The 25,996-nt window shown below is 47.9% G+C and overlaps 1 protein-coding gene and 1 long non-coding RNA gene across 2 annotated transcripts; both read left to right on the forward strand.

The window, feature by feature from the left end:
- The first annotated feature begins 785 nt into the window (after nucleotides 1–785).
- LOC119846272 lies at nucleotides 786–2,921 on the forward strand. Its single transcript, XR_006276511.1, has 2 exons — nucleotides 786–1,077; nucleotides 1,481–2,921. It is a non-coding gene; the product is annotated as an uncharacterized LOC119846272 (long non-coding RNA).
- Nucleotides 2,922–3,292: 371 nt separating this feature from the next.
- On the forward strand, nucleotides 3,293–25,996 carry ALX3 (ALX homeobox 3). The gene is made up of 4 exons (XM_038379694.2): nucleotides 3,293–3,596; nucleotides 17,605–17,918; nucleotides 22,514–22,642; nucleotides 25,663–25,996. The coding sequence occupies exons 1-4, from the start codon at nucleotides 3,293–3,295 to the stop codon at nucleotides 25,978–25,980; spliced, it is 1,065 nt and encodes a 354-aa protein (XP_038235622.1). The 3' UTR covers nucleotides 25,981–25,996.

Here is a 25,996-nt window from a genome sequence, read left to right on the forward strand (position 1 = left end):
TTATGCTTTAGGCCATGGCTACACTACAAAGCCTATGTTTTATACTCACCCTGGCCTAGCACAGCCCTATCCTGATGGCAGGAGGTGTTCTGCCACTGGAGGAACACCACCTCCCAACCCCTCGCTTTGCCACTTACCTGGTTTTCTTACCCCCAACCAACATGTAGCTATGCCAGTCTGTCTAAAATGTAGACCAGGCCATAGTTTCACTACGTCATTCAACTGTTTGTGTTTGTAGAGCTGTAACTATCTTATTAACCCTGTAATGCCTATGAAGCTATAAGTAGACATTATATTCTCTGGTCCATGGGGGACCTGGATTCCAACCCCAGCCTACCTGCAAACTATAGCTCAGTTTCTCAGCTCCCTGCTAAGGGCCCAGTTTCTGTTACCAGCATAGGGCCCGAGCCAAAGTCCTCTGGAAGTCAGTGGCTGGCTTTTCCATTGATTTCAACAGGCTAAAGACGCAGACACATGGCCAGCAGAACACATATCCTTCCCTCCAGGTGTAATTAACACAAGACTTTTGCTGCAGTTAAGTCAGGCAAATATTTCCCTTCCCTACTTGCAAAGTGTGTAACGAGCTGCATTCCCCCCCTCCCACCTGCTTCTTTCACATGAGTGTCAGTACTTTGATTTCTGCCAGGCTGGCTGGTGTTATTCCCCAATACTAGTGAGCAATGTGCAAGAGCATTCCCCCTCCTCCCCAACACCTGAAGATTATTGTCCTGCAACCATTATTCATCCCTGCCCACAGGTGTTCACCTCTTTGCCCAAACCGAACAGGCACTTGAATGCCTACTTGGCTTGGAAAGCTCTGTAACCTGATGTTCATAAAATGGGGGAAGAAAACAGTGTGTGTGGGGGGGGGGTTGTTTCTTGTTCTGGTTGAATTGCTTTTGACGTTCATTTTTTCCTCTTTTCTTTTTCCTTCTTGATGTTGGGGGGGGGGGGGGAATTTGGAGAACTTTGGAAGAAGAGGAAGAAATGTATTGTATTGCAATATTTGCTCCTGGGAGCCTGTCAATGGATCCTCGTGCTCGGCACTGTACATGTAACAAAGTGTTTGTTTTGTTAGTGGGTTGTTGTCTCTCCAGTTGGATTTTTATTTTCTTGCTTTGATTTGATTTTGTTTGGTTGTTGTGTCTGGGTGTTTGGATTGGGAGAATGTTTTTGTTTGGTGGGGGGCGGGGGTTTGTTTGCATGATTTGTATTTGTTTCCTTGGGAAGTTTTGTGTTTCTTTTAAATATTTATTAAGAATTAACATTATTATTATTATTATTTCTGATTGATTGGTTAGTCGGTGGGGAGGGGGGCTGTTTGGCTGGCTTTTGTTTTGGCATGCTTTGGCTGGTTGGTTTTGTTTTCATATCAAGGCACTTTTTTTTTTTTTTTTAATTTGTAAACCCTGAAATTTTAGGGGGAGATTCTCTTTTTTTACCTCTCAGGGATTCACTTTCCAAACTGCCTCTAGTTCAGCATCGAACAGGAGACGGACGGTTGCGGTGGCAGAGGAAAGAGAAAAGCAGACGCTCAGCCTTGAGCTCCGCCGTCCCCAGCCCAGCGGAGCCTGTCCCGGGAAGACCGTGACCCCGTAAGGGAAGCAGGCTACCAACAGACCGAATAAAGCAAAGCCAAAGGCCGGCGATTGCGGTGCAGTGCAGCCAAGGACAGGCAAGAGGCCCTGGCTAAAGCAGATCCCCCTTGGCAGAGAAGAAACGTGCCTGTTGGGGGAGGATTAACCCCTGGCCCCCGAATGTGTGAGGCGAACGCAGGCGCAGGGTGCAATTCGGGCTCCCTGGGAACCCATGGCAGTGAGTTTCGCCCGCAATCTGCAGGGGCAAAGGGGGGAGTCGCCCTCCAGGCCAGGAGCAGCGTGCCCCTGATGGAGTTTAAAGGAAGCATTTGTCCTCCTCTGGTCTCCGTCTTCCCCCGGCCCCAGGCTCTCCCAGCCGGTCCCCATTTTCCAGGCCCTGGTGTCGGTTTCAGGGCTCCCCCCCCCCCGGGTGTGCCCCGTGCGAGGGCCGGTGTTGCATTCAGGGAATGGGTGCGGGGGTGATTTACCTCTGTCCGTTTCCTTCCTAGACTGTGGATTCTGGATGGGGAGGAAGAATAATGCCATTCTCTTCTTGTCAATTGCATTACACAATCCCCCCCCCCCATTGTAATACGCCCCTTGTGGCACAGTGAAAAGGGAAGCACCTCTTTCCTGGGCCGCTTTAGCATGGCTGGGAGGCAGTTTCTGTGCTCCAGATAGAGGAAAAAGCTTCCCATTTGGACCCCCTCCGCAATAAACTTCCACAAACCACTGGGTTGTTTTGCGGTTTTCCCCCGTTTTCAAATCGATATTTTCTCATTTTGACCGCAATCGTCTCTGTACCTGCCATATACGATATGGAATAATGCAAGCGCTTCCCATACGCATCGACTTCACATACTGTGAGATATAGATATAGATTGTAACCGAGCACACACCTCTAGCCTTGTGTGGGACATATGCATGTGGATGAGAGAGCCTGTCATAACATTAACTGTGTGGATTAGCTAAACCGGGAGGCTAATTACGTGCAAGTGATCTGAAGAAAAAATGGCCTGCCTGACTGAAAGGACCAGGGGAGACGTGGGGAAGAAAAAGCCAAAAATCTCATCTTCCTTGCCTCCAAGATCCAGTGGAGCCGGGCCAATGAAACACAGAGCAGAAGCTGGCTTGGTTATTGGCTTCTGGTAATTAAACCAAGAAAGAGCGTGGAATTAAAACACCAGCTGCTCACACGAGCCCAGGGAAAGCCATCACGGGACCCTCACCCCAGCTCTTCCAGCCAAATCCAGCAGATCCTTTCCAAAGGGAGAGCTGCCAAATCCTTCCCTCCCCAGTGGGAGCTCTGGGGGCTTTCCTGTGCTGGGATGAAGGTTTAAGCAAGGACAGACCTGGCGTGGGTGACTGGACGGCGCATTTGCAGGCAGCCCCAGGGAAGCTGAGGGGGAGTGGGGAGCCCTGGAGCATTGAGATCCCGCGAGCGCTTCAGGCGTGCGGGCGGTAATAAGGACCACCGGGCTGTAGAGGGAAGGCAGGATAGGCCCCGGGGGAGTCCTGGTCCCTCTGTATTAGCCCAGGGGGCTGGGATTAGAGAGTTAATAAACTTGATGAGGGACGCACGTGACTGGATCCCTAGTGGTTTAAGTCAGGCTGAGCCCGGGGTTTCTGAGGGGGGAGGGGGTTTGCGATCCCTCCCCACTCGGCTCAAAGTCTGCGCCGCGGCTGGGTCTCCGCAGCCCCGTTATCTGCCGGCCATGGAGGCGCAGGGCTGCCTCTCCTTCTGCCCGAGCGCACCCCCGCCACCGCCCGCAGGCAAAGCCCCCCCAGCTCCAGGCCTGCAGCGGCGCACCTCCCAGGGCAACCAGAAGCTACCGACCCCCCCTCAGCATCACCCGCTTCCCCCGCAGCCGCTGGGGCTCAGCTCCAGGCCGGGCCGCTACCCGGACACTGACCCTCCAGCCCGGGAGAAAGCGGCCCACAAATACCTGGAGTCCCCCAGCCCGAGCCACCAGGCGCTGTCTGTCAACGGGAAGGCTTTCTACCAGGCCGTGGCCGAAGGTAAGGTGGGGGGGTCTGGACCCTGCACTGGCCTCCCGGGGGCAGGAATAGGCAGGGGTGGGTAAGAAGAGGCCGTGCTGGGAGCCAAGGTGGCCTTGCGCAGGGGCACCGACGGCCAGGGCTGGGGCAGCCGGACCCAGCGAGGGGGGGACTGTGTGACCTTAACCAATCTCTCTGAAAAGTCTTACAGAGCCACTGCTGGGGTGGAAGAGCCTTTTCTTAAACGCATTGCCATCTGTTTCTCCTCTCCCCCTTCCTTCCTGGGATAGCGCTTCCCTTTTCTCTCTGTCTTTCTTTCCTTCTTTCTGTTTCCTTCTTTCTTGTCTCTCCTTCCTTACGTTTCTTCCTCTCGTGTTTTCTTTCTTGTATGTCTGTCTCGTTCTTTCTTGTATGTGTTTCTTTCTTATTTCTATCTCCTTGTCTTTCTTGTCCTCTTCCTTGTCTTTCTTGTCCTCCGCTCTTTCTTTCTTTCTTTTCTTGTCTCGCTCTCCTTCCTTCCTTGTATGTTTCTTTCTTTCATTCTTTAGTGTACGTCTTTCTTTCTTTTTTCTTTTCTTGTATGCTCCTTTCTTTCTTCTCTCTCTCCTTCCTTGTATGTTCCTTTCTTTCATCTCTCTCTCCTTCCTTTCCGAGTAGCAGCCGTGTTAGTCTGTATTCGCAAAAAGAAAAGGAGTACTTGTGGCACCTAAGTGAGCTGTAGCTCACGAAAGCTTATGCTCTAATAAATGTGTTAGTCTCTAAGGTGCCACAAGTACTCCTTTTCTTTTTGCTCTCCTTCCTTGTATACTTATTTCTTTCTCTTCGCATTTTCCCTCGGAGCCCAGTGATTGTATTTCAGGCACTATACAGAGGTTCTAGGCTTTTCTCTCATTGTTTTCCAGAGCAATAAGCAGCTCAAATGAACCTGTGCAATCCGCCCCCATCCCTCCCCCCTGCATGGTAGAATTGTCCCGTTTTCTCCTCATTTCATTCGGTTAAAGGGTCGATCCTGCAATCCTCAGGTAAAGCTTCCTTTGAAGCCAAACCGGAGTCAGAGCTGCAAGGTCGGGGTTTCAGAGGGATCTCCGAGCAAATTGCAAATTTCCACTTCTAGCTTGAAAAGGGGAGGGGGGAATGCGTGACAGAGGAACAGGGAATTTATATGAACTTAAAACTGAAAAATAAACTTAGTTTGGCAAAAGGTGCCACAAGTACTCCTTTTCTTTTTGAGAAATTCCCCCTAATACTCCAGGAAAACCAAGTGAGTTGTTTTCTCTGCCGATTCTCCTTAGCACCAAATTGTATAATCCTCACGGGATCAAACTTCCTACATTTTTTCAAAGATATACATTTTAGACAAAGCATCGCATAGAGCAAAAAAAGATATTTTACATATTCCTTCTTAGTCATTCTTCTTTCTTTTCTCTCCTCTCTTTCTATTTGGCTTCTATACATTTATTCTGTAATCAGCTAAATCAGAAATCGAAGGAACTGAAGCAAAAGTGTTTTTTTTTTCTCTCAGTCTTGTTCTGACTCCACATTATATCCCTCCTTTCCGCATCTGTTTCTATTTTATATCTTTATTTGTGTGTGTTTTTAAATTCACTTTCTAAAATATCTAAAATAATAATAATAAAGAAAGCCCTTCCTGAAATGCTGGAAAAGTTATTTCCTTCATATTTATATTTAACTCTGGATGGCGGTTTTCTTTCCTTTTCATCTATCGATCTAAATGTTTCCATATTTGTTGGATTTTAACAATTGGTCATAGATGCAAAATGTTTCCCCCTCCATGTGCTGCAATATTAAATTTGGGGAAAGATATATTAGGAAACAAAGGAAAACAGAGAGAACTGTCTATTGGTGAATGAATGTTGCCTATGATTTAAAAAGGCGAAATGAGATAGACCAATATATCAAGAGGTCAGTTTTCGTTTTATGGACCCTAGGTTAGTTTAAATTATTTGCTATTCCATCGTTAAGTATTACCATTATCAACATTGTGCTTAACAATAGAGGTGAACATATTGGGGTTTATTATCACCATAATAATCATCTGCGATTTGCAATGCTGCATAAATCATGCAGCCAAATAGTATCGAAATTCATTAAGAATTGCGCTCCTGCCAGCCTTCTGCGCGCAAAGATTTACGCACGGGCTTAATTTTACACGCAAGGGGGGAAATCCTGAGCCCAGTGAAATCAACCGAGAGTTTTGCCATTGAAGGGCAGAATGTCTCCACTGTAGGACAGACCCTGCCCCTTGTAAGTCATTCCCAAAGTTCCCATTGACTTCAGTGGCGCAGGGTCAGATTTAGCGAATAGTTCCATTGAAGTCAATGAACCAGTGGGCAAAATTAAGCGTGTGGGTATTCGGACTTTGAGAATCCAGCCGTGTTGGTGCGGGCTTTACCTGGAGAAATAAGAAAGGAATAGTATACATACATAGAAGTACAGTGCCTGTAATTTCTACTGAAAACTGTGGGAAGGAACTGGATGGAGATTGCTCCCACCGCTCCATCCTTTGCAGATTGGGGGATCCCGTGTAATAACCCCCTTGTATCTTCCTCGCTCAGGCAAGCAAGCTGTTATTGAAAATTATGGGAACGAGGAGCACAGGACTGTGGGGTCAAATCCGGGCTCCCCCGGAGTCAATGGGATTTTTGTCATTGGTTTCGATGCAGCCAGGATTTCACCGCAGCCTGTGTGGACCTGGGCTTTGCTTTTTTTCATGCAAAGGGAGGATAACACAATGATTTTCTCCACCAGCGAAAAGGGCAGTTTCAGAAGCTGAGCAGTGCAAAAATAGATGGGGGAAATCCGTGCAGAAAATAAAGAATGGGAAAAGCCGAGGCGGGATGCGAGGAAGTTTGTAAAAGTTCTGGGCTCCCTGGCAATCGCACAAAGCTCTCTAGAGAAGAGAAGCTACTTTCCTGTCTTGACAATTCGTTGCTCACTTTTGTCTCCTTGTCTTTCCCCCGGATAACTGGCATTTGGGGCGCTATTCAAAATCCCCTTATTTTATAAACTAAGATTACTGCCCAAGAGGATTTGGACAGAGAGGGGTTAAAACATGGAAGGCGAGGGCATTACATTGACTGTGAATGGCGTTCTAATGCTTTGAAAATCTGCAAAGCCCCTTAGATCCTTTGGCCCGAAAACCATTCTGGATATTAATGCCTGGTGATCTATAGCGTTAGATAATGATGAATCCAAACCTATCAGTGTGCAAGCCAAAACACAACGCTGGGGGATAATAATCTAATCTAGAATAGGATTGTTTTTATCGTATTATTATTTCACAATACCTAGCCCTTAAAAATAACCAGACTTGAAAATAAAACACAAACAATATATACATGTTTCAGAGTAGCAGCCGTGTTAGTCTGTATTCGCAAAAAGAAAAGGAGTACTTGTGGCACCTTAGAGACTAACAAATTTATTAGAGCATAAACTTTCGTGGGCTACAGGCCACTTCATCGGATGCATAGAATGGAACATATAGTAAGAATATATATATATATATATATATATATATATATATATATATATACAGAAGACATGAAACATATATACAGAAAACATGAAAAGGTGGAGTAAGAGGCTAATTAATTAAGACGAGCTATTATCAGCAGGAGAAAAAAACTTTTGTAGTGATCATCAAGATGGCCCATTTAAACAGTTGACAAGAAGGTGTGAGGATACTTAACATGGGGAAATAGATTCAATATGTGTAATGACCCGGCCGCTCCCAGTCTCGATTCAAACCCAAGTTAATGGTATCTAGTTTGCATATTAATTCAAGCTCAGCAGTTTCTCGTTTGAGTCTGTTTTTGAAGCTTTTCTTTTGCAAAATTGCCACCCTTAAGTCTTTTACTCAGTGGCCAGAGAGGTTGAAGTGTTCTCCTACCGGTTTTTGAACGTTATGATTCCTGATGTCAGATTTGTGTCCATTTATTCTTTTGCATAGAGACTAACCAGATTGGCCAATGTTGTTGTTATTTTTTCACTCCATTTTTCATCATTAAATAACCTCTGGACTTCACAGCCACTTATTAATTACAATTATGGTTAAAAAGTGGCTGTGAGTTCCAACGGTTAATGATCAGTTATTGTTCTTATTAAAATGGCCGTGAGTTCCAACGGTTAGCTCACGGTGACAATGCAGTAGCATAATAAAATAAAATAATAATTCTACATCTTACTGAAAGGAATGCCCTGCAATTGCGTCAGGTGTCTCAGTGCTATTGGGGTTCCCACACATGGATACCCAGCCTGCCCGACCTGCAATTCCTACACCCTCCAACACGTAAATCCTTTTCCCTTCAGATGAGTTTAAGCCCCGTTTCCCATCCCAGCAGCCCAGTCATAGACTCTGGCCCCACTGCTGAAATCAAAGGAAGAAAACGGGGCATTTGTTGAATCTTCCATTAAAGTGCAGGCCCCTAAGGGGGGGGGAGAGCAGGAGCGGCTCCCCCCCGCCCCAGAGCCTGCAAAACGCAAACGCAGCTCGGGCTTATTGTCCCCACCCTGCTCCGTAAAGCTGGAGAGGAGAGCCCCGTTCCTTGGGCCAGAGAAGCAAGCATTGCATCCTTCCTTTTCTCCTTGCTTTGTATGCTCACCTAGGGGCTATGTACTTCACAAATCAACACTCTCCCCTGGCGCAGCTGCTTTCTGTAGGATCTAGCATTTGTGCGTCTACACCATATCCACGCAAATCAGAGACCATACCAATCCCATTTGGAAGAGCAGTGCCAATATTTTGGCTAAAACTCTTACCGGTTCTGCCTCTCTGTTATTTAGAAACCATTTTTCAGTTGCTGAATTAATTTCAAACCTCTATGTACGTCTTTATATTATGTATTTCCTTGTAGGAATATCTGTCCATATTTATTATCACGTTAATTAATAATAAATAATAATAATAATTCTCACATGCTAATTATTAATAATTCTCAGTAATTCTCATTCTGTTAATCCTCAGTCTCTCTCGGTTTCGATCCACACACATATGTGTAAAGGGATAAATAATTCAGATGAAAATAATTTGTCTCATGCAAAGTCAGAAATTTTTCTGTATTCTAGGTAGAAGTTAGTTCATGTTTATAGAGTCAAAATGCTGCCAGTGCTCCTGCTGAATTGTATTTGGATTTGATCTTTTATTATATACAGACACGCATATCCACTTGCATTTATCTACACATATATGCGCCTGGCTATCCATCTCAAATGATAGATAGATTAGGTAGTGCTGGTCAAAAATGCTATATTTTTTCACCAAAAAAAAAATCAAACACAACATTTTAATTTCATTTGCTCATTTGGCGGGATTTTTCCTGGTTTTGATCAAAAAAAAGTTATTTGAAAACAAAAGTTTCAGATTTTGGCTTCTCATTCGGGGGCGGGGGAGCGCAAGAAGATTTCTTGTAACACAGACTAACGTTTTTTTCATTGCCAGTTTAGTTTGTCAACAACAACAACAAATCCATTTTCGTGGGGAAAAATTGGATCAGTGGAAATACTTCAATCCGCGGTGATTTATAGACGCGCGCACCTCTCTGAGAAAGGCAGCTCTCTGTGTTTCATATTGAACCCAAGTGCACACTAAATCTGTTCCATTTTACTATCCTTTCCCCCTTCTCTTTCATCAGATTCACTTAACACCCTGACACTTTCCTCCTAAATGAGCCTAGGTGAGGATTACTAGAAACTCAGGACTGAAATGAAAGGCCCCCCCTGCTTCTCTAAGCACAACATAAATTCTGGGACGAATCTTTCTGCGAGTCTCCACTGGACGGTCTTGAAATATTTAGTTCTTAAAGCCAAATTCGGGGCAATCCCTAGCCCTTGATTTCCTTCCCTGCGAGACAGGGTCAGCTGTAGGAAACTATTTACTACGTGGCCCTTCATGTCTGCGCCCTTTGAATCCAGCCCTCCTGATAAAAAACACAGTTTGAGCTTAATTAGAAGCAGTTGGAATGGACGGACCCTTGCAGACTGGCAGGCAGCAGGCTGTGTAAACAACCCTGCCCCTGAGAAAGGGGAAGCAGGTACCACAAACAGAGGAGAGGAGAGAGAAAGGGAAGGGGGGAGAAAGAGAAAAGGTCTGGGTGGAAGAAAAATGGCAGCCCCCTCCCCGCTGTCAGGAGACAGCTGTAGTCAGAGGTTTACCCAGCAGCCTCAGCGCTGCACCCCAAATCATGTTATCAGCTCCCCCTTTAAAAAGAAAACGGGGGAAGATTCTGGTAGCGGCGAATCTTCTGACCAGGCTCGCTGGGGTTCGCCGCTAAGCAGGGGCCTGGGGGAGGGGGGCGCAGAAACGGGCCCGCCAGTGCGGAGGGACAAGGGAGCGATTTAAAGTGAGAGAGAGAAAGTTTGACTCTCACTTTCCCCTGCTTTCTTCTCCTAAAGCCGATCTCTCTCATGCGGGGGTGGCTTCCTTGCTTGTCTTTGGTACAAAAGCAGCCCGGGGAATTACAGCTGTCCCTGAGACTGAGCAAGGACAGACACAAAGCTCCCGCGCCCATAAGGGTCCTGGGCAGAAATCATTCATTCCCTGATGACTTTTCTGCTCCGTTTATTTCCCCAGCGCCCCATGAGCTTGCGTGGGAGATACAATAAAAAAAAACAACAACCCCCCCTCTCCGATTTTTGCTTTGGCCAGGGAAAGAAATTGGCGAGGAAGGAATTGCGTAAGTCAAAAGACACTGACTAGGTGAAATTGACTAGGTTTGATGCCTGGTTAGTCCACAGGCGAACGTAGCCAGGTCTCTCCTGACTTCTTAGCGCGCCCAGATACCGCGGTGATGGCTGCCTATGCAGGCCTGTATCCCATTTCCTCCCCACGGCGGGAGAGTTTCTCTCTTGCCCCCATCCCTCGAATAATGGTCTCCGCCTTTTTCCCCTTCAACCCGAGAATTGTGGGGTTGTTCCCCAGCGGCTAACCCTGCCAGCTTCGTAACCCGTCTGTCTTTTCTGAGTCAGAGAGCCCATCAAAATACACACGGGAAACTCTCTAGCACCAGGGAGCCACTTCTTCTCTCGTCTCTGATTTTTTTTATTACCCTGCCTGATTGATTTAGGTCCCCGTGTTGCTGTGTATAAATCCAGAGACCCCATGGAAATGGGGTGTGTGTTAAAGAGAAGCATCTGGAGAAAAACGGCAGGATCCTTTTGTTGATCAGATGGGGGGGGGGAGGCATCAACGCATGAACCTCATTTTGGGGATCAGTTCAGCCCAAGGATCTTTCCATGCTCAACAGAACAATCTCCCATCTCTTTACATAACAGTTGGGGTCATCTCCTCGTTGTGAATTTAAAAATATAATCTCAGCTAAGGGCATTGCTAAATTTTGTCCCATTAATCGCCCTTCAATCCTGAATGTTTGCCTCTGTTGAGACCTGGGGAAATAAAATTGGGAAAACCCATGACCTTTTATTTTTATCCATCCCACGTATCTAATTTAATTGCTATAGCGGTAGCTATTTATTTGAAATGGCTAGATAAACATAGCTGCGGAAAAGAGAGAAAGTTCTCTAAAGTGTCCTGTTGTCTACCTCCAGAGAAAACATTGCGCCCGGTGGGAATTAATCAAAACAAACTAACTCAGAGTCGGCTGTTGGGATAAACCCCAAATTGGTTTAATTAAGAAAAAAATCCCTAAATAAACCCACTTCCTAGTCCGGGGAGAGAAGGAGCCGATTCGAATTAGAAACGGTTTAAGAGAAAGGGGAGGCACTGGGTTCCTATTAGAGTTACGTGCACGAATTCCGATCGATTGAGTTTTGTAAATTGATTCAAGGCATCAAGTGAAAACAAGAAAGAGTCGACCTTCCTTTTTCAGGTTTAGGTCTAGGTGCAAGATCCCGACTCTAGATCCGGTGTAAATTCGGATCCTGGAAGGCCATTCGAGTTCTCCAGAACCTCGCGGTTGTTCTTGTTTTGTTAAATGAGGTGGAGGAATGAAATGGGACTTTGGGTAGGGTGGGGGGAACGGAACGAACAAACTAGCCGGCTGACAAGCCAAGAAAGGAAGAGAGAAGCGATGGGGGGGGGGGGAAGGAAGGAAGAGGGGAAAGACAAGACAGAAAGAGGCTACAATGGATACATTCAAATGAATCTCATGCAATATTTCAAGGTAAACGTTGTGCTGAGCGAAAGGCACCCAGCGGGCTGGGGTCAGTCACTTTCCAGCAGCCATCTGAAAGGAACTTTCTCTCCAGCACCTTCAGACAGACCGTGCTGCGGCTAACCCAGCGCCAGCAGCCACCCTGTGGCACCTCGCCTTGGCTGAAGCAGAAATTCTTGGGGGGGAGGGAGGGGCAGAAGCTCTGGGGCCGCTATGTGAGCCCAGCTGCAAAACAAACCCTGGGGCCGGAACAGGAATAGTCCGCAAGGAAGGCGTCAGGCCATACCCTGTGTACAGGACCTGTCCCACACGGTCTGTACAGGATCCAGGGCCCTCCCATGCAATCCGTATCGGATCCATCCCACACGGTCCGTACAGGATCCAGGGCCCTCCCATTCAATCCATACCGGATCCATCCCACACGGTCTGTACAGGATCCAGGGCCCTCCCATTCAATCCATACTGGATCCATCCCACACGGTCTGTACAGGATCCAGGGCCCTCCCATTTAATCCATACCGGATCCATCCCACACAGTCTGTACAGGATCCAGGGCCTGTCCCATTCAATCCGTACCGGATCCATCCCACACAATCTGTACAGGATCGAGGCCCTCCCATTTAATCCGTACCAGATCCATCCCACACAGTCTGTACAGGATCCAGGACCTGTCCCATTCAATCCATACTGGATCCATCCCATACAGCCTGTACAGAATCCAGGGCCCTGCCATTCAATCCATACCAGATCCATCCCACACAGTCCGTACAGGATAGCGGGGTCACCCCACACAGCCTATACAGGATCCAGGGTCTGTCCCATTCAATCCATACCGGATCCATCCCATAGTGTCGATACAGGATAGCGGGATCATCCCACACAGCCTATACAGGATCCAGGGTCTGTCCCATTCAATCCATACCGGATCCATACCACACAGTCTATACAGGATCCAGGGCCCCTCCCGTTCAATCCAGACAGGATCCAGTCTATACAGGAGCCAGGGTCCATCCCATTCAACCTATACGAGACCCTGATAAGCGAAGAATATTGGGCCCAATCCTGCCCTCACTGAAGCCTACAACCAAAATCCCCATTTGTCCCCAGTGGTCCGGGATCAGGCTCAAGATCAAGAAAGCAAGTTAAAGCTCTGTGCCCTGTGGCCCTTTTTGCTGGAGAAAGAGACCATGGTGGGGAGAGGAAACCCCAGAAGGCCAGATACCATTAGGAAGGAAAGCATTCCCTAGACTGAAACCAGGACAGGCACTTCAGTCCCGGGGCTTCCTCTGGGCATCCCCAGCCCCAGCTTTCATGGCGTCCATATCTGCTGAGACCTCTTCCTCCTCTGGGCCCCTTTGCCCCATTTACACCTGCTGAGAGTAATAGCCTGCAGGTGAGTTGAACCAGGTGTGAGGAAAGCAGTTGCCTAGCAACTCCTTTCCCCTGAGGGACTGAGGGGGTAAAATGTCCCAGGCAACGCAGAAATAGGGCACCGAGCGGGTTAAATGGGCTGGCATTGCAGCTTCAGGGTGGGCCCCACCGAGAGCCCTGGATAACCTGGGAAAGTTTTGCCCGCCCACGTTGGTCAGAGTGCAGGTAACAGTCATCAAGATTCAGCGCCCAGAACATTCCAGGCCTGACCCTTCAACACACCAGCCGTTCCCTGGAACGGGGGGCAGGCCGGGTTGCTGCCCCCTTTGCAGCCTCCCTCACGCTGTTTTTTTAGACTTTTGCTTCTGACCAAGAGCCAGGCCCTTGGCTGGCAAAATCAACAACATTCCACTGGTGGCAACGATGCCAATTTCCACCAGCCAAGGGGCTGGCCCCAGAAGACCTTCCCCGCTGGTGCGGTTCCCTCTTGCGTTCTGCTTGTCACCATCACAGCCAAATGTGTGTTAAAGAGAACGCTCCTGGCTTGCGGCTGGAAAATGCAGCCGGAGTTCTTTCAGTATGTGTCTCTGATTTATTCCCTCCAACACATTTCAGTACAAATTCCAGACATGGGGCGGGGGGGAGAAAAATGCAACATAAATATATTGCCATAGACCCCAACGGGCTGTTTTATATAAAGCAATTCCTCAAACAATTGATGCGGGCTGGGAAATAGATTCCCTGGGCAGTGCCGTTCAAAGGCGCTGGGATCGCTTGCATGGGGGAGTTCTTTCCAAATAGTTTCTGGAGAAAGATTTAGATCTTTGGGGAGCCCCTGGCCTCCTGCACATTTGCAACGGCGGTAGTTGAGTGGCTGCAAACCCAGGGCGTGCAAGAACGGAGTTGTCTCCACGCGTCAGGGTTGTGCAGTGTGTCTGTTTGCTGCCACACCGGGCAAAATATTGCTCTATCGGTGGCGAGACAGATATTGTGTCCATCTGGTCTGGAGACGGAGAAAGAGTGGGGGGAAGCGCAGTAGACATGCTGGGACAATCTCATCTTGGCTGTGCTTCAGGACAGATCCTCAGTGGGTGTAAATAAGTGCAGCTCCATTGAAGCCGTTGCTGATTTACACCAGCTGAGGCTCTGACCCTGCAGGTGCACTCTGCCTAACTCATCCCGCTCACTAGCCTCCATTCATCTCACCAACCTCCACTGCTCAGCTGCTCCCTTCCTTACTCTTCATTTCACACCCCTGACCTGCTGCTTCATTATCCCTCACCCATCCCATTGCTAAAGACTCAGAGATCCCTGAAGCAGCACACAGCTGGGCAAGCCCTAGAATGAATGGTTCTGTGTGCCCTCAATTCCTGTTGGAGGCAAGGGAATCAAAACACCATCAATAATTGTCCTATAATCATAAGAATGGCCACACTGGGTCAGACCAATGGTCCATCTAGCCCAGTATCCTGTCTTCCAACAATGGCCATCACAAGGTGCTTCAGAGTGAATCATAGAATATCAGAGTTGGAAGGGACCTCAGAAGGTATCTAGTCCAACCCGCTGCTCAAAGCAGGACCAATCCCCAATTTTCCCCCAGATTCTAAAAGGCCCCCTCAAGGATTGAACTCACAACACTGGGTTTAGCAGTCCAATGCTCAAACCACTGAGCAATCCCTCCCAAACAAACAGAACAGGGCAATTATAGTGATCCATCCCCTGTGCTCCACGCCCAGCTTCTGGCAAAAAAGAAGTTAGGGACATTCAGAGCATAGGGTTGCATCCCTGCCCATCCTGGCTAATAGCCATTGATGGACCTGTCCTCCATGAACTGATCTCTTTCTTTTTTTAAACCAGTTATACTTTTGGCCTTTACAACGTCCCCTGGCAACAACTTTCACAGACTGACTGTGCGTTGCGTGAAGTACACTTTCTTTTAAGCCTGCTGCCTATTAATTTCATTGGGAGACCCCTGGTCCATGTGTTATGTGATAGGGTAAATAACACTTCCATTCACTCTCTTCACACCATTCCTGATTTTATAGACCTCTCTCATATCCTCCCCTGACTCGCTCCTTTTCTAAGCTGAACAGTGCCAGTCTTTTTAATCTCTCCTCATGTGGAAGCTTTTTCCTTCCCCTAACCATTTCTGTTGCCTTTCTCTGTACTTTTTCCAATTCTAATCCCATCTGTTAAATTGACAGGAGACACACATGTACCGTGCTCTAGGCCAATGCAGATAACAGAATCTCTCTATTTTAATAAAAGAACAGAACAGGAGGACTTGTGGCACCTTAGAGACTAATAAATATATTAGAGATTAAGTTTTTGTGGGCTACAGCCCACTTCATCGGATGTATAGAATGGAACATATAGTAAGAAGATATATATATACACACACATACATACAGAGAAGTTGGAAGTTGCCATACAAACTCTGAGAGGCTAATTAGTTAAGATGAGCTATTATCAGCAGGAGAAAAAAACTTTTGTAGTGATCATCAAGATGGCCCATTTAGACAGTTGACAAGAAGGTGTGAAGATACTTAACATGGGGAAATAGATTGAATAGGTGTAATGACCCAACCACTCCAAGTCTCGATTCAAACCCAAGTTAATGGTATCCAGTTTGCATATTAATTCAAGCTCAGCAGTTTCTCACTGGAGTCTGTTTTTGTAGCTTTTCTGTTGCAAAATTGCCACCCTTAAATCTTTTACTGAGTGGCCAGAGCGGTTGAAGTGTTCTCCTACCAGTTTTTGAATGTTATGATTCCTGATGTTAGATTGTGGCCATTTATTCTTTTGCATAGAGACTGTCCAGTTTGGCCAATATACATGGTAGAGGGGCATTGCTGGCACATGATGGCATATATCACATTGGTAGATGTGCGGATGAATGAGCCCCTGATGGTGTGGCTAATGTGATTAGGTCCTATGATGGTGTCACTTGAATAAATATGTGGACAGAGTTGGCAGCGGGCTTTTTTGCAAGGATAGGTTCCTGGGTTAGTGTTTTTGTTGTGTGGTTGCTGGTGAGTATTTGCTTCAGGTTCGGGGGCTGTCTGTAAGCAGGGGCTGGCCTGTCTCCCAAGATCTCAGAGTAGCAGCCGTGTTAGTCTGTATTCGCAAAAAAGAAAAGGAGGACTTGTGGCACCTTAGAGACTAACAAATTTATTTGAGCATAGCTACAGCTCACTTCATCCAATGGAATGCATCCAATGAAGTGAGCTGTAGCTCACGAAAGCTTATGCTCAAATAAATTTGTTAGTCTCTAAGGTGCCACAAGTCCTCCTTTTCTTTTCTCCCAAGATCTGTGAGAGTGAGAGATCATTTTTCAGGATAGGTTCTAAATATGTGATGATGCGCTGGAGAGGTTTTAGTTGGGGGCTGAAGGTGACGACTAGTGGCGTTCTGTTATTTTCTTTGTTGGGCCTGTCCTGTAGTAGGTGACTTCTGGGTACTCTTCTGGCTCTGTCAATCTGTTTTTTCATTTCAGCAGGTGGGTATTGTAGTTTTAAGTATGCTTGATAGAGATCTTGTAGGTGTTTGTCTCTCTCTGAGGGATTGGAGCAAATGCGGTTGTATTGTAGAGCTTGGCTATAGACAATGGATCGTGTGGTGTGTCCTGGATGGAAGCTGGAGGCATGTAGGTAAGCATAGCCGTCAGTAAGTTTCCAGTATAGGGTGGTGTTTATGTGACCATCGCTTATTAGCACCGTAGTGGAAGTGGATCTCTTGTGTGGACTGGTCCAGGCTGAGGATGATGGTGAGATAGAAATTGTTGAAATCATGATGGAATTCCTATGTGGCCTCCACCACATTAGTACCCAAGTGACTCTCACTCTTTAAGGAAGGAGCTAGGAAGGGCTATTACCTCTATTTGACAGAAGGGGAACTGAGACACAGGGTTACTTGACTTGCCCAAGGTCACACAGAGCTCAGTGGCAGAGCAGAGAACTGAGCTCTGGTCTCCTGAGTCGCTGTCTGCTCCCCTTAAAAGGTGTTGTAACCCTAGCTCTTCATTGGCTTCTCCCAGGAGAAAACCTGGGCCCCACTCGTTGGCTCTGAGCTTTCACCTATTCCCCAACAGAGGAGTAGCGTTTCCCCTCTGGGTATATTGCAATCGTCAGCAAGATGGATTCAGACCCACAATCTGTCCTGGTGCGTCTTCCCCCTTTTAATGATTTCATCCACAAATCCCACCAGCCCTGCCTTCCCCCACCCCAAGGCTGAGCCATTCAGTTGCAGGAGTGCTTAATTCTTGCCTGATGGGGCACGGAGGAGCTTTCCCCCCAGAAATACAGGCTCTAATCTCTCTACACCCACGCCAGACCCATGGTGCTGTTTCAGTGTTTAAGGGGGAACTTGGAATGTGTGCTACATGAATTTATTCAGAGCCACCAGCCAAGCTCCTGGGTCCGGAATAGTTTAGAACATCCATAGAGAGCAACGTTTGAGGGGTGGGGGAAGCAGGCAACAGCATGGCTCCGTGATTCCTTAACCCACTGCTCTGTGTGTTCCCACTGCAGCTGGAGAGAAAAGCGCCAAAGGGCAGAGGTACCACCCCGTGCCCACAGACTGCAGAGCCCAGGTGGAAGAAGCCCCTGATCTCAGCTGCTCCCCGGCTGCTTCTCTGGGCAGCTTGAGAGAGCACATCTCCCCTGAGCTCACTGACACCGTGGAGCTATCCAAGAACAAGAACAAGAAGAGGAGGAACAGGACGACCTTCAGCACCTTCCAACTGGAAGAACTGGAGAAGGTCTTCCAGAAAACCCATTACCCCGATGTGTATGCCAGGGAGCAGCTGGCACTGAGGACGGACCTAACAGAAGCCAGGGTCCAGGTAAGGGAACGAGGGGCAGGCAGGGGATTGGTCCTGCTTTGAGCAGGGGGGTGGACTAGATGACCTCCTGAGGTCCCTTTCAACTCTGATCCTCTTTGATTTCTGCAAAGCCCCCTGCTCCTTTCCACAAATCAAAGTGGCCCATGCCACCCTACTAATCGCTTCACCTGGGATTGTACAAGCCAAGCAGGGGCAGGCCAGGTTGGTACTTGGATTGGAAGATTGCCAAGAGATGCTTACATAGTGTCGGCGTTCCTTCTTCTATCTCCGTAAGGAACCCAGCCTGGTGCTATAGGGCTCTGTGCTGCTCGAGTACTAGCTTTGTAAAACAGAGGGAGCCACAGCCATTTGGGCTCATTAAATATCCCATTGTGGTATTTTGGCCTAGAGAAGGCTGGTTAATCCCAGTGTCCAGGGCAAATTCCAGTCGGGATAATTACATTCTAACCGATCTTTCTCTAGCAATCATCTCATGTTCTAAAGTGCTCGGCATTGTACAGGACCTAGGCACAAGCCTGTCTCCCTGAAGTCCGCCTGTATTTTCAGATAGCTATGAAAGCCATCTTTACCTCTTTTCCTAAAAGGCCAAGAAGCATTCCTGTAGGGTCTGCTGTTAAACTTCTGCCACATTCCACCCTCCATAATATCTTTTATTGGACCAATTTCTGGAACCCATACAGGGTATCGTCAAACAATTACAAGCCCATAATTGGCAGGGACCACATCCTGAACCCACTCTAAACCCATGAACCTTCTCTAAACCCTCTCCTCTGGCTTCAAACAACCCCCCAGACTCACCAAGCTCACTATCAGAAGTAGGCTTCTCACAGACAAAGACACACCAAGTCAAAGCAGCACTAGACCCTGTCATAACAACAGATGCAAAACCTGCAGATATATCTCTACTGCTACAATGATAAATCCCCCCACACACCACACTTTTGAAGGTCCCTGGGTCCTACATATGCCTATCACAACATGGGGCATACCTCATCCATTGCATCAAATGGCTCAACAACTTCAAACCAGACAATCACTATGCTCTCGAATGAACTCACACAGAAAAATCATAAAAGAAACACACCCTGTCACCTGCGGGTGAAAACTTTTCACAAAACGACCACTCTATAGGTGACCTCTCAGTCCTTGTCCTCAAAGGACACCTGTACAATACCTTCTAAAGAGAGGCCTGGGAGCTTAAATTCCCTTAAATTCTTAAGAACTTTGCAAGATGCTAAAAGCCATGGACACTGGATTTATGTCTCATTACAAAAATCTGTAACTCACTAACCCTCCTTTGTTCTGTGACTGTAGAGGTGTTAATTGCCCTCTTCATCTTGAATGGTCTCTTGTAACATGTGTTAAATTCTTATGCTTACCAAGCTGTTCCATCTTGTATTTAGCTGTGATACTTATATTTCCCAGACCTGAAGAAGAGCTCTATGTGGCTCCAAAGCTTCTCTCTTTCAACAACAATTTGTCCAATAAAGGATACTACACCTCACCCACCTTGTGTCTCTCATATCCTGGGACCAACATGGCTACAACAACTCTGCAAACAAAGTTTAAGCTCTTGTTCAATGTCTTTCTTTTAATAACAGCACCATCTTGCATTTATACAGCACCTTTCAACCCAGCTAAAGGGTTTCTACCACTGGCATCCCCAGGACATGCATAGGGACTGGACTGGAGTTGATAATTTATCCCTTCGCTGAATGGAGAGGCCACTTCAAGGAGACCTGGGCATATGGCTTGGAGCAGCCCAGTCTTTCCTCTGGCACCCCCTTTACTTCAGCAGGGTTAACGCTCCCCAGAGGCATTGGCGTGTGGTTTCAGTCTCACGCTGGAAAGCCAGAAAAGTTGGCTTGCAGGAATGCCTGTAGGAATGTGCAAAATGAAGTGAGTGCGAGTGATGATCGAAAGCAACAGGAGAAACTGGCGCTCCGAGCTATGAACACACATCTGGGACAGGAATCCACGCAGCCTCGCCGCTCCGGTTATTAAATATCACTGTAGAGGATGAGCCAGTCTGCAGATGTAATGCTGGGTGAGGAAGAATGTCCCGTCAGCGGAGAGATGCAGAGAGGGGGATGCAACAGTCCAGTGTGCCTGAGCCAGCACTTATATGCGGGGACTCCGCCAGGATATGCTTTGTCACCCAGCCTGCCACAGCTACAGGGTTAGCTGGGAAGCACATTCTGAGGCCAGAGGGGTTCTGGGGAGAAGCTAGTGGTGTCCCCTGGTGGCAGCCGTCGTAGGAGACTAAGGAGAGTTGAAGCAAGTGTAGTGGAAAGGAGGCTGTGGTTGGTTGGTTTGGGGACAGAATAATAATAATTCCTAATTTTTATACAGCACTTTTTATTTAGAGAGCTCAAAGCACTTTACAGAGGAGGTCATTATCATTCTTCCCATTTTACAGGTGGGTAAACTGAGGCACAGGGAGGTGAAGTGACTTGCCAGCTCAGGGCAGAAATGGATATAGAGTTTAAAGGAACGGATGTTGTGAGATGGGTGTGGAGGGCCAGATCTGAAAGGGCCCAGAGTTTGGTCCCAGGGTTTTGGTTTGGCCTATTGCACAGTTGGGGGCCGGTCAGAAAGTTCTAATCTGGATCTGAATGGTTCAGGGATACCTGAATCCCAGACTGGAGCTTGGATTCATCTCTAACAGTCAGTGCTGCAGCTAGTGTAATAAGCGAAGAGTCAGAAAGAGGTCAGCCAAGGGGAGGCCCTCCTAGATATAGACTCAGATTTTAAGCCCAGAAGAGTCCGTTACGACCATCTAGTCTGACCTTCTGCATAGCAAAAGCCAGAGCCCCTCCCCCAGTGATTCCCTGCATCAAGCCCATAGGAAGATAACCGCAATGCTATCTTGGGAAATTCCCCTTAATGCAGTTATTTGAAGTGGTAACTAAAGTGCTAGCAACCTCAGACTGGCACTTCCTGAGACAGCCCCACTTGAAACCTCAGCATCTCTATCGTCCACCAGAGACAATGCTACCAGCATCTTGCTAGATAGCACCAAACTGCCGTCATCTTCTAAGGCTAGCATCATCACCGTATCCCAGGGCAGTGATGCCTGTACCATCAAATGGAGAACCCACAGCTAGTTCCTCCAGGCAGAGGCTAGACCCCTGTGAATATACTCACTGTTAATGGATTGGAGTACATCAGAATAGAAGCAGCTTAGGGAAATCTGAGACCCAGGAACGCATGAATAGAGGTTATGTGTGTGGTAACCGCCTGTAGGCTGCAGCTATTCATAGGAAGCATCTGACTACTTCCAGAGGGTGGGTCCATTTTACAGTAGAACAGCTACAGCGTTGTGGGTGCTTCCTACATCAACGGAAGAGTTTTCTCATCACTGTAATTAATTCACCTCTCTGCAAGGCAGTAGCTAGGTGGATGGAAGACTTCTTCCCTCAACCTCATTGCGCCTACAGTGAGGATAAGATCAAGCTAACTATGTCGTACCAGGGGCGAATTTTTTCATAGCTCTGAGCGATGGAGCTAGGCCAACTTAATTTGTAGGCATAGACAAGGCCATAATGAGGATATAAAAATAAGTAGTCACCCCAGCAACCTGTGCTCTGTATGTTATGGGAGAGAAAGGACGTCTTTCTCCTTTCTGCTGTTGAATTCAGTACCAGTTAAAAGGCAGACAGCCCTGGAGACTGAAGTCCTTTTGTTATCCAGAGAGCAGGTACAGCAAGGGAAAGCAGCATAAGCTTGCTCCAAACTCCATCCGACAGATGAGCCTCAGCCAAGAACTGGAGGGACCAGCCCTACTGCTGTCGTCTCTCCATGGTCCATTCAACCCTTGGCACCTCTGAGACTGCCAACAAGGGGGCGAGATAGCGATGGTATCACTAGGGCTCCTTGTGTGCTGTAGACGCCTGTCAGCTAGGAACCGGACCGACAGCCACCAGACACGTCATGGCAAAGGCTTTCAGACACTGCCAACCTGCACAGCATCGGATCTGCTGGCCACAAGACGAAGGGCTCCATGCCTCGGTATCAACCGGCCGCTCACAGCCCATGCTCTTAAAGGAACAGTTTGACAAAGTGATTCACCAGCCAATGCATTGCCTTGTAGCTGGGTATGATGCTGTTGGTTTTTCCCTCTCCATAGCCGCACTGACCAGCCCTCAGGTCTGCTGGTGGCCCTTGGTCCCGTGACTCAGCCCTCCAGCCAGGTCAATTTCTAATCTCACTCCTTCTGAGTTAAGGGGGAGATGATTCCAACAACAGTCCAGCAGCCTCGTGCCAGGGCTCCAGCCAGACTCTAGGCCAACTATGACTCTTGCCCAGGGCCTTCACCAGGCCTTTCCATGGTGGCCTATAGAGACTGGATTCCCTACCTCTAGCCTGGGTTCCAGCCCAGGACCCTGTAGCAGATGACTAAGAGCTGCTTCTTCTGACCTCTTCCTTCTTCCCCAAGCTTCTTCCTACTGGGGCCCGCCTCTAGGCCTTTTCCCCCAGCCCTCATGGTAGGTCTAAAGTTGATCACTTTCAGTTGGGTCTGACCCTTGGCTGTTTCAGTGTCTCAGTGTTGATTGACAGTCTCAGCTCACCTGGGATTTGCACTCTTCCCCCAGGTTTGGTTCCAGAACCGGAGAGCAAAGTGGCGGAAACGGGAACGTTATGGGAAAATCCAGGAGGCGAGAAATCCCTTCGCAGCCACCTATGACATCTCTGTCCTTCCCAGGACTGAAAATTACCCTCAGGTACGGAGACAGAATCAGGAACAGTGGCCAGACCTCACCCCCATCAGAATGTGTTGCGCCAAATTAGGATTTCATGTCCACGAGCGTAAATCTTGATTAGCTCCACTCAAATCAATGCAGTTACTTCAGATTGACACCATGAAAATGAGAAGACAAGGGGCCCCTAATCTCCCTCATAAAGGGAGAATAATGAGCAGATCAGAGCTACACCATATTACGCCCCATTTCCAAGTCTTTTGAATCGCTTCACTGGGGAATCTCACACTTCCCCAATATCCCCCTAAGCCCCTGGCCCCACAGACCAGGGATAAACACAGCAGAAGAGCCCGATTGGTGTTGCCTTCACATTCACCCTTCATATTTCTAAGGCAGCTGGGAGAAATTTTTCCAGATTAAACATTTTTTTCCCCCCGAAAAATGCAGATTTGGGTTGACCAAAACATTTTGCATCGAATTCACCAAATTGTTTCAGTCAGAAACAAACAAACAAACCCTTCAGAAAAAGTCAAAATGTTTCATTTCAACATTTTTGAAATGAAACATTTTGATGCAAAATGACTTTTTGTTTCCAATTTTACTTTTATGAATTATTTTAAAAGGTAAAAAAAAAAAACCCACACCTTCAAAATGAAACAAACTGTTTCATTTGACCCCAAATGATTTTTTTATTTTTGTTCTTCAGTTCAGCCAACTCACCAGGAACAAACAAACAAAAAAAATCAGTTACTTGCTAAGCTCTATTTTCTAATGCCCTGGGGACACTTCCCTTGTCCCCCAGTGCTCCTGGCCAGAGTCAACTAAAGACACGCCTGGCCCGTCTCAGAAACTCCATCCTAGATTTCACACTACCCCCTGCACATGCTGGAATAGGACTTTGGGAATGTGATCATTTCTCTCTGGAGCCCCATACAGCATGGGCATGATTAATTTCATGAGTGACCCCCCAGCTTTCTAGTGCCAAATGCGTGTATCCAAACACACCAAAACTCTGGGGCACTGGAAAGATGGTGTTGACTGAGTACTTAAGACCATTTCTACCATTGAATGTCACCCAGTAATTAATGGACCTTCTAAGATTTCTGCTCTTTGCCCTCTCATTAGGTGCCTGATCATGCAAAGTTGGTAGGATTTAAGATCACTTACAGGTTCAGGTCGAATGTTCCAGGGCAGAAGAACGTGCAGCTCCGGCATTGGGAGTTATGTAGCAAGGAACCCACTGCTCCTTGCAATGCTGTCCCCGGGGCTCTCCTATGCCCTGGGAACACCAGACCTAAATTGCGTCCATAAATTACATAACACCTTTTCTGCTGATTTTCGAGACCCGCCCAGCCCTTGTAACATTTTGCAAAACTGAAACAAACGAGCAGAGTTAAGGACCCAGCCACCCCTTACTGCACTGATGTAATTTATGGACAGCCCCTTTTCCCTCCAAACAATTTAATCGACAGAAAATGCCATTTCCACAACATTGACATTTTCGACAAGGAAATTTTGTTTTTTGCTGAAATTTTCTGATTTTTGGTTAAAAAAACTGAAAAACTATTTGGGGCCAATTCAACATGAAACAGCATTTCCCTATTGTGGGGCATTGCCTCATGGGAGTTGTAGGTAGAAGGCCTGATGCCCCAATGCTCTCCTATGGGCCAGTTTTCCTGGCCAGATGACATCTCTGTAGAAGGGTCAACTCATCACTGGAGCGCCTCCTCGTGGCTGGGCATGGTGTAGCTTTTCCCTCTAGCACCTCTGCCGACACTCGCTTTGGTCCTGCAGGGTCTGTCTTCTCGCAACTCTGCTCTCCAGCCAGGTCACGTTTTCATTCCACCCTTTCCAGGGGAACAGAAAGTTCAACACAGAACAGTCCAATGTCATTACAAAAGGCCTTTGGCCCCCAAATCTGGGCCACATGGTGTATACACCCTTTTCTCAGGGATTCCAGCAGCCTATATCCCCTTCTCAGGGGCTTCCCCACCTTCCCCAGTGATTTGTGGGGGAAGCCCAGACCCACTTTCTATGCTGGGTTCCAGTCCAGGGGCCCTATCCCAGCTGCCAAGGTCTGCTCCTTCAGACTGCTGTCTCCTGGACACATCCTACTGTAGCCTCTCTAAATTCACCCTTCATTCAGGGCAGGGTTCTCCTCGGGAATCCCCCAATAAATCCCAAACTTAAACAAACTTCTCAGGCTTGACCTTTCATCCCTCCTAAGTTTCCCTTGCTCAGTTCCTCAGAGGAATGCCCCCCTGGGCTTGACCCCTGGAAGTCCCGATCTCCTGCCCCTTTATCAGGGCTCATCACCAGAGCCTGTTACACCCCTGTGCCTGCTCCATACATCTCTCGGCCTCCTAGCAGACTTCTCTACTCAGGAGGGGATCCCAGGGCCAACTCTTCCACTCTGGGCTTCCTTATTGACTCTCCAGTCTCTCCACACTCGAAGCCGAGGGAGTGACCACACACAATGCAGCCCCTTCTGATCCGGGCTTCCTCTCTTTAGTTATCACTTAGCTCAATGCCCAGCTGGGCTTCATCTTAAATAAGGCCCGGCCCACCCTGCAGGTACAGCCAGATAGGTTAATTGGTCTCTGAGGCCCACATTAACCCTTTTAAAACCAGGAGGGGGTATTCACCCCTGCACAATCTCCCCACTGGTGGAGTGGTATCATGTGAAATGTAGTCCATCCAAGGCATCCAGGAGAGACCGAGGTCCTTCTCAGACCCAAACGGCAACGCCCAAGAGGCAGTGTGCCCCACATGGGAATACAGTTTAATGTTGAATGGACTCATTTTAACACTTGTTACTTGAAATTTCAATGGTTGTTAGGAAAACGGAAATAGAACATTTCGTTTGGGGTCAGTTCAAGATTAAACTGGGATGTTGAACCAGTGGACTTCCCCCCGGGATGGAAATTCTGATTTGCACTCAGTTGCACTCTGTCCCCAACAGCAGGAATGCAGGAGGGACAGTGCGCCCTCCAGACCAGTCAGCAGCTAACCCAGCCTCGTCTGTCTGTTTTCCCTTGTTTCAGCTGCAGAATAACCTGTGGCCGAGCGCCGGATCAGGGAGCCCTGCAGGCCCCTGCCTCATGCCCCCTGAGAGCATCCCTTCCTCCTGCGTGTCTCCATACCCGCATACCCATGGGAACATTGCTGGATTCATGGGCATCCCTGGTTCTCCCAGCCACCACCCCGGGATCAACAACCTGTACTCCATCCACGGCTTCCCCCCTTCCCTCGGCAGCCGCAGCTTTGAGCCCCCGCCGGACAACGACTACAAGTCCCCAGGCCTGGTCACGCTGAGAGTGAAATCCAAAGAGCCCGCTAGCCTGCTTAACTGGACCACGTGATCACCCTGGAAGGAGC

Source organism: Dermochelys coriacea, chromosome 21 (assembly GCF_009764565.3).
Source record: "Dermochelys coriacea isolate rDerCor1 chromosome 21, rDerCor1.pri.v4, whole genome shotgun sequence".
In the NCBI taxonomy this organism is placed as follows: Eukaryota; Metazoa; Chordata; order Testudines; family Dermochelyidae; genus Dermochelys; species Dermochelys coriacea.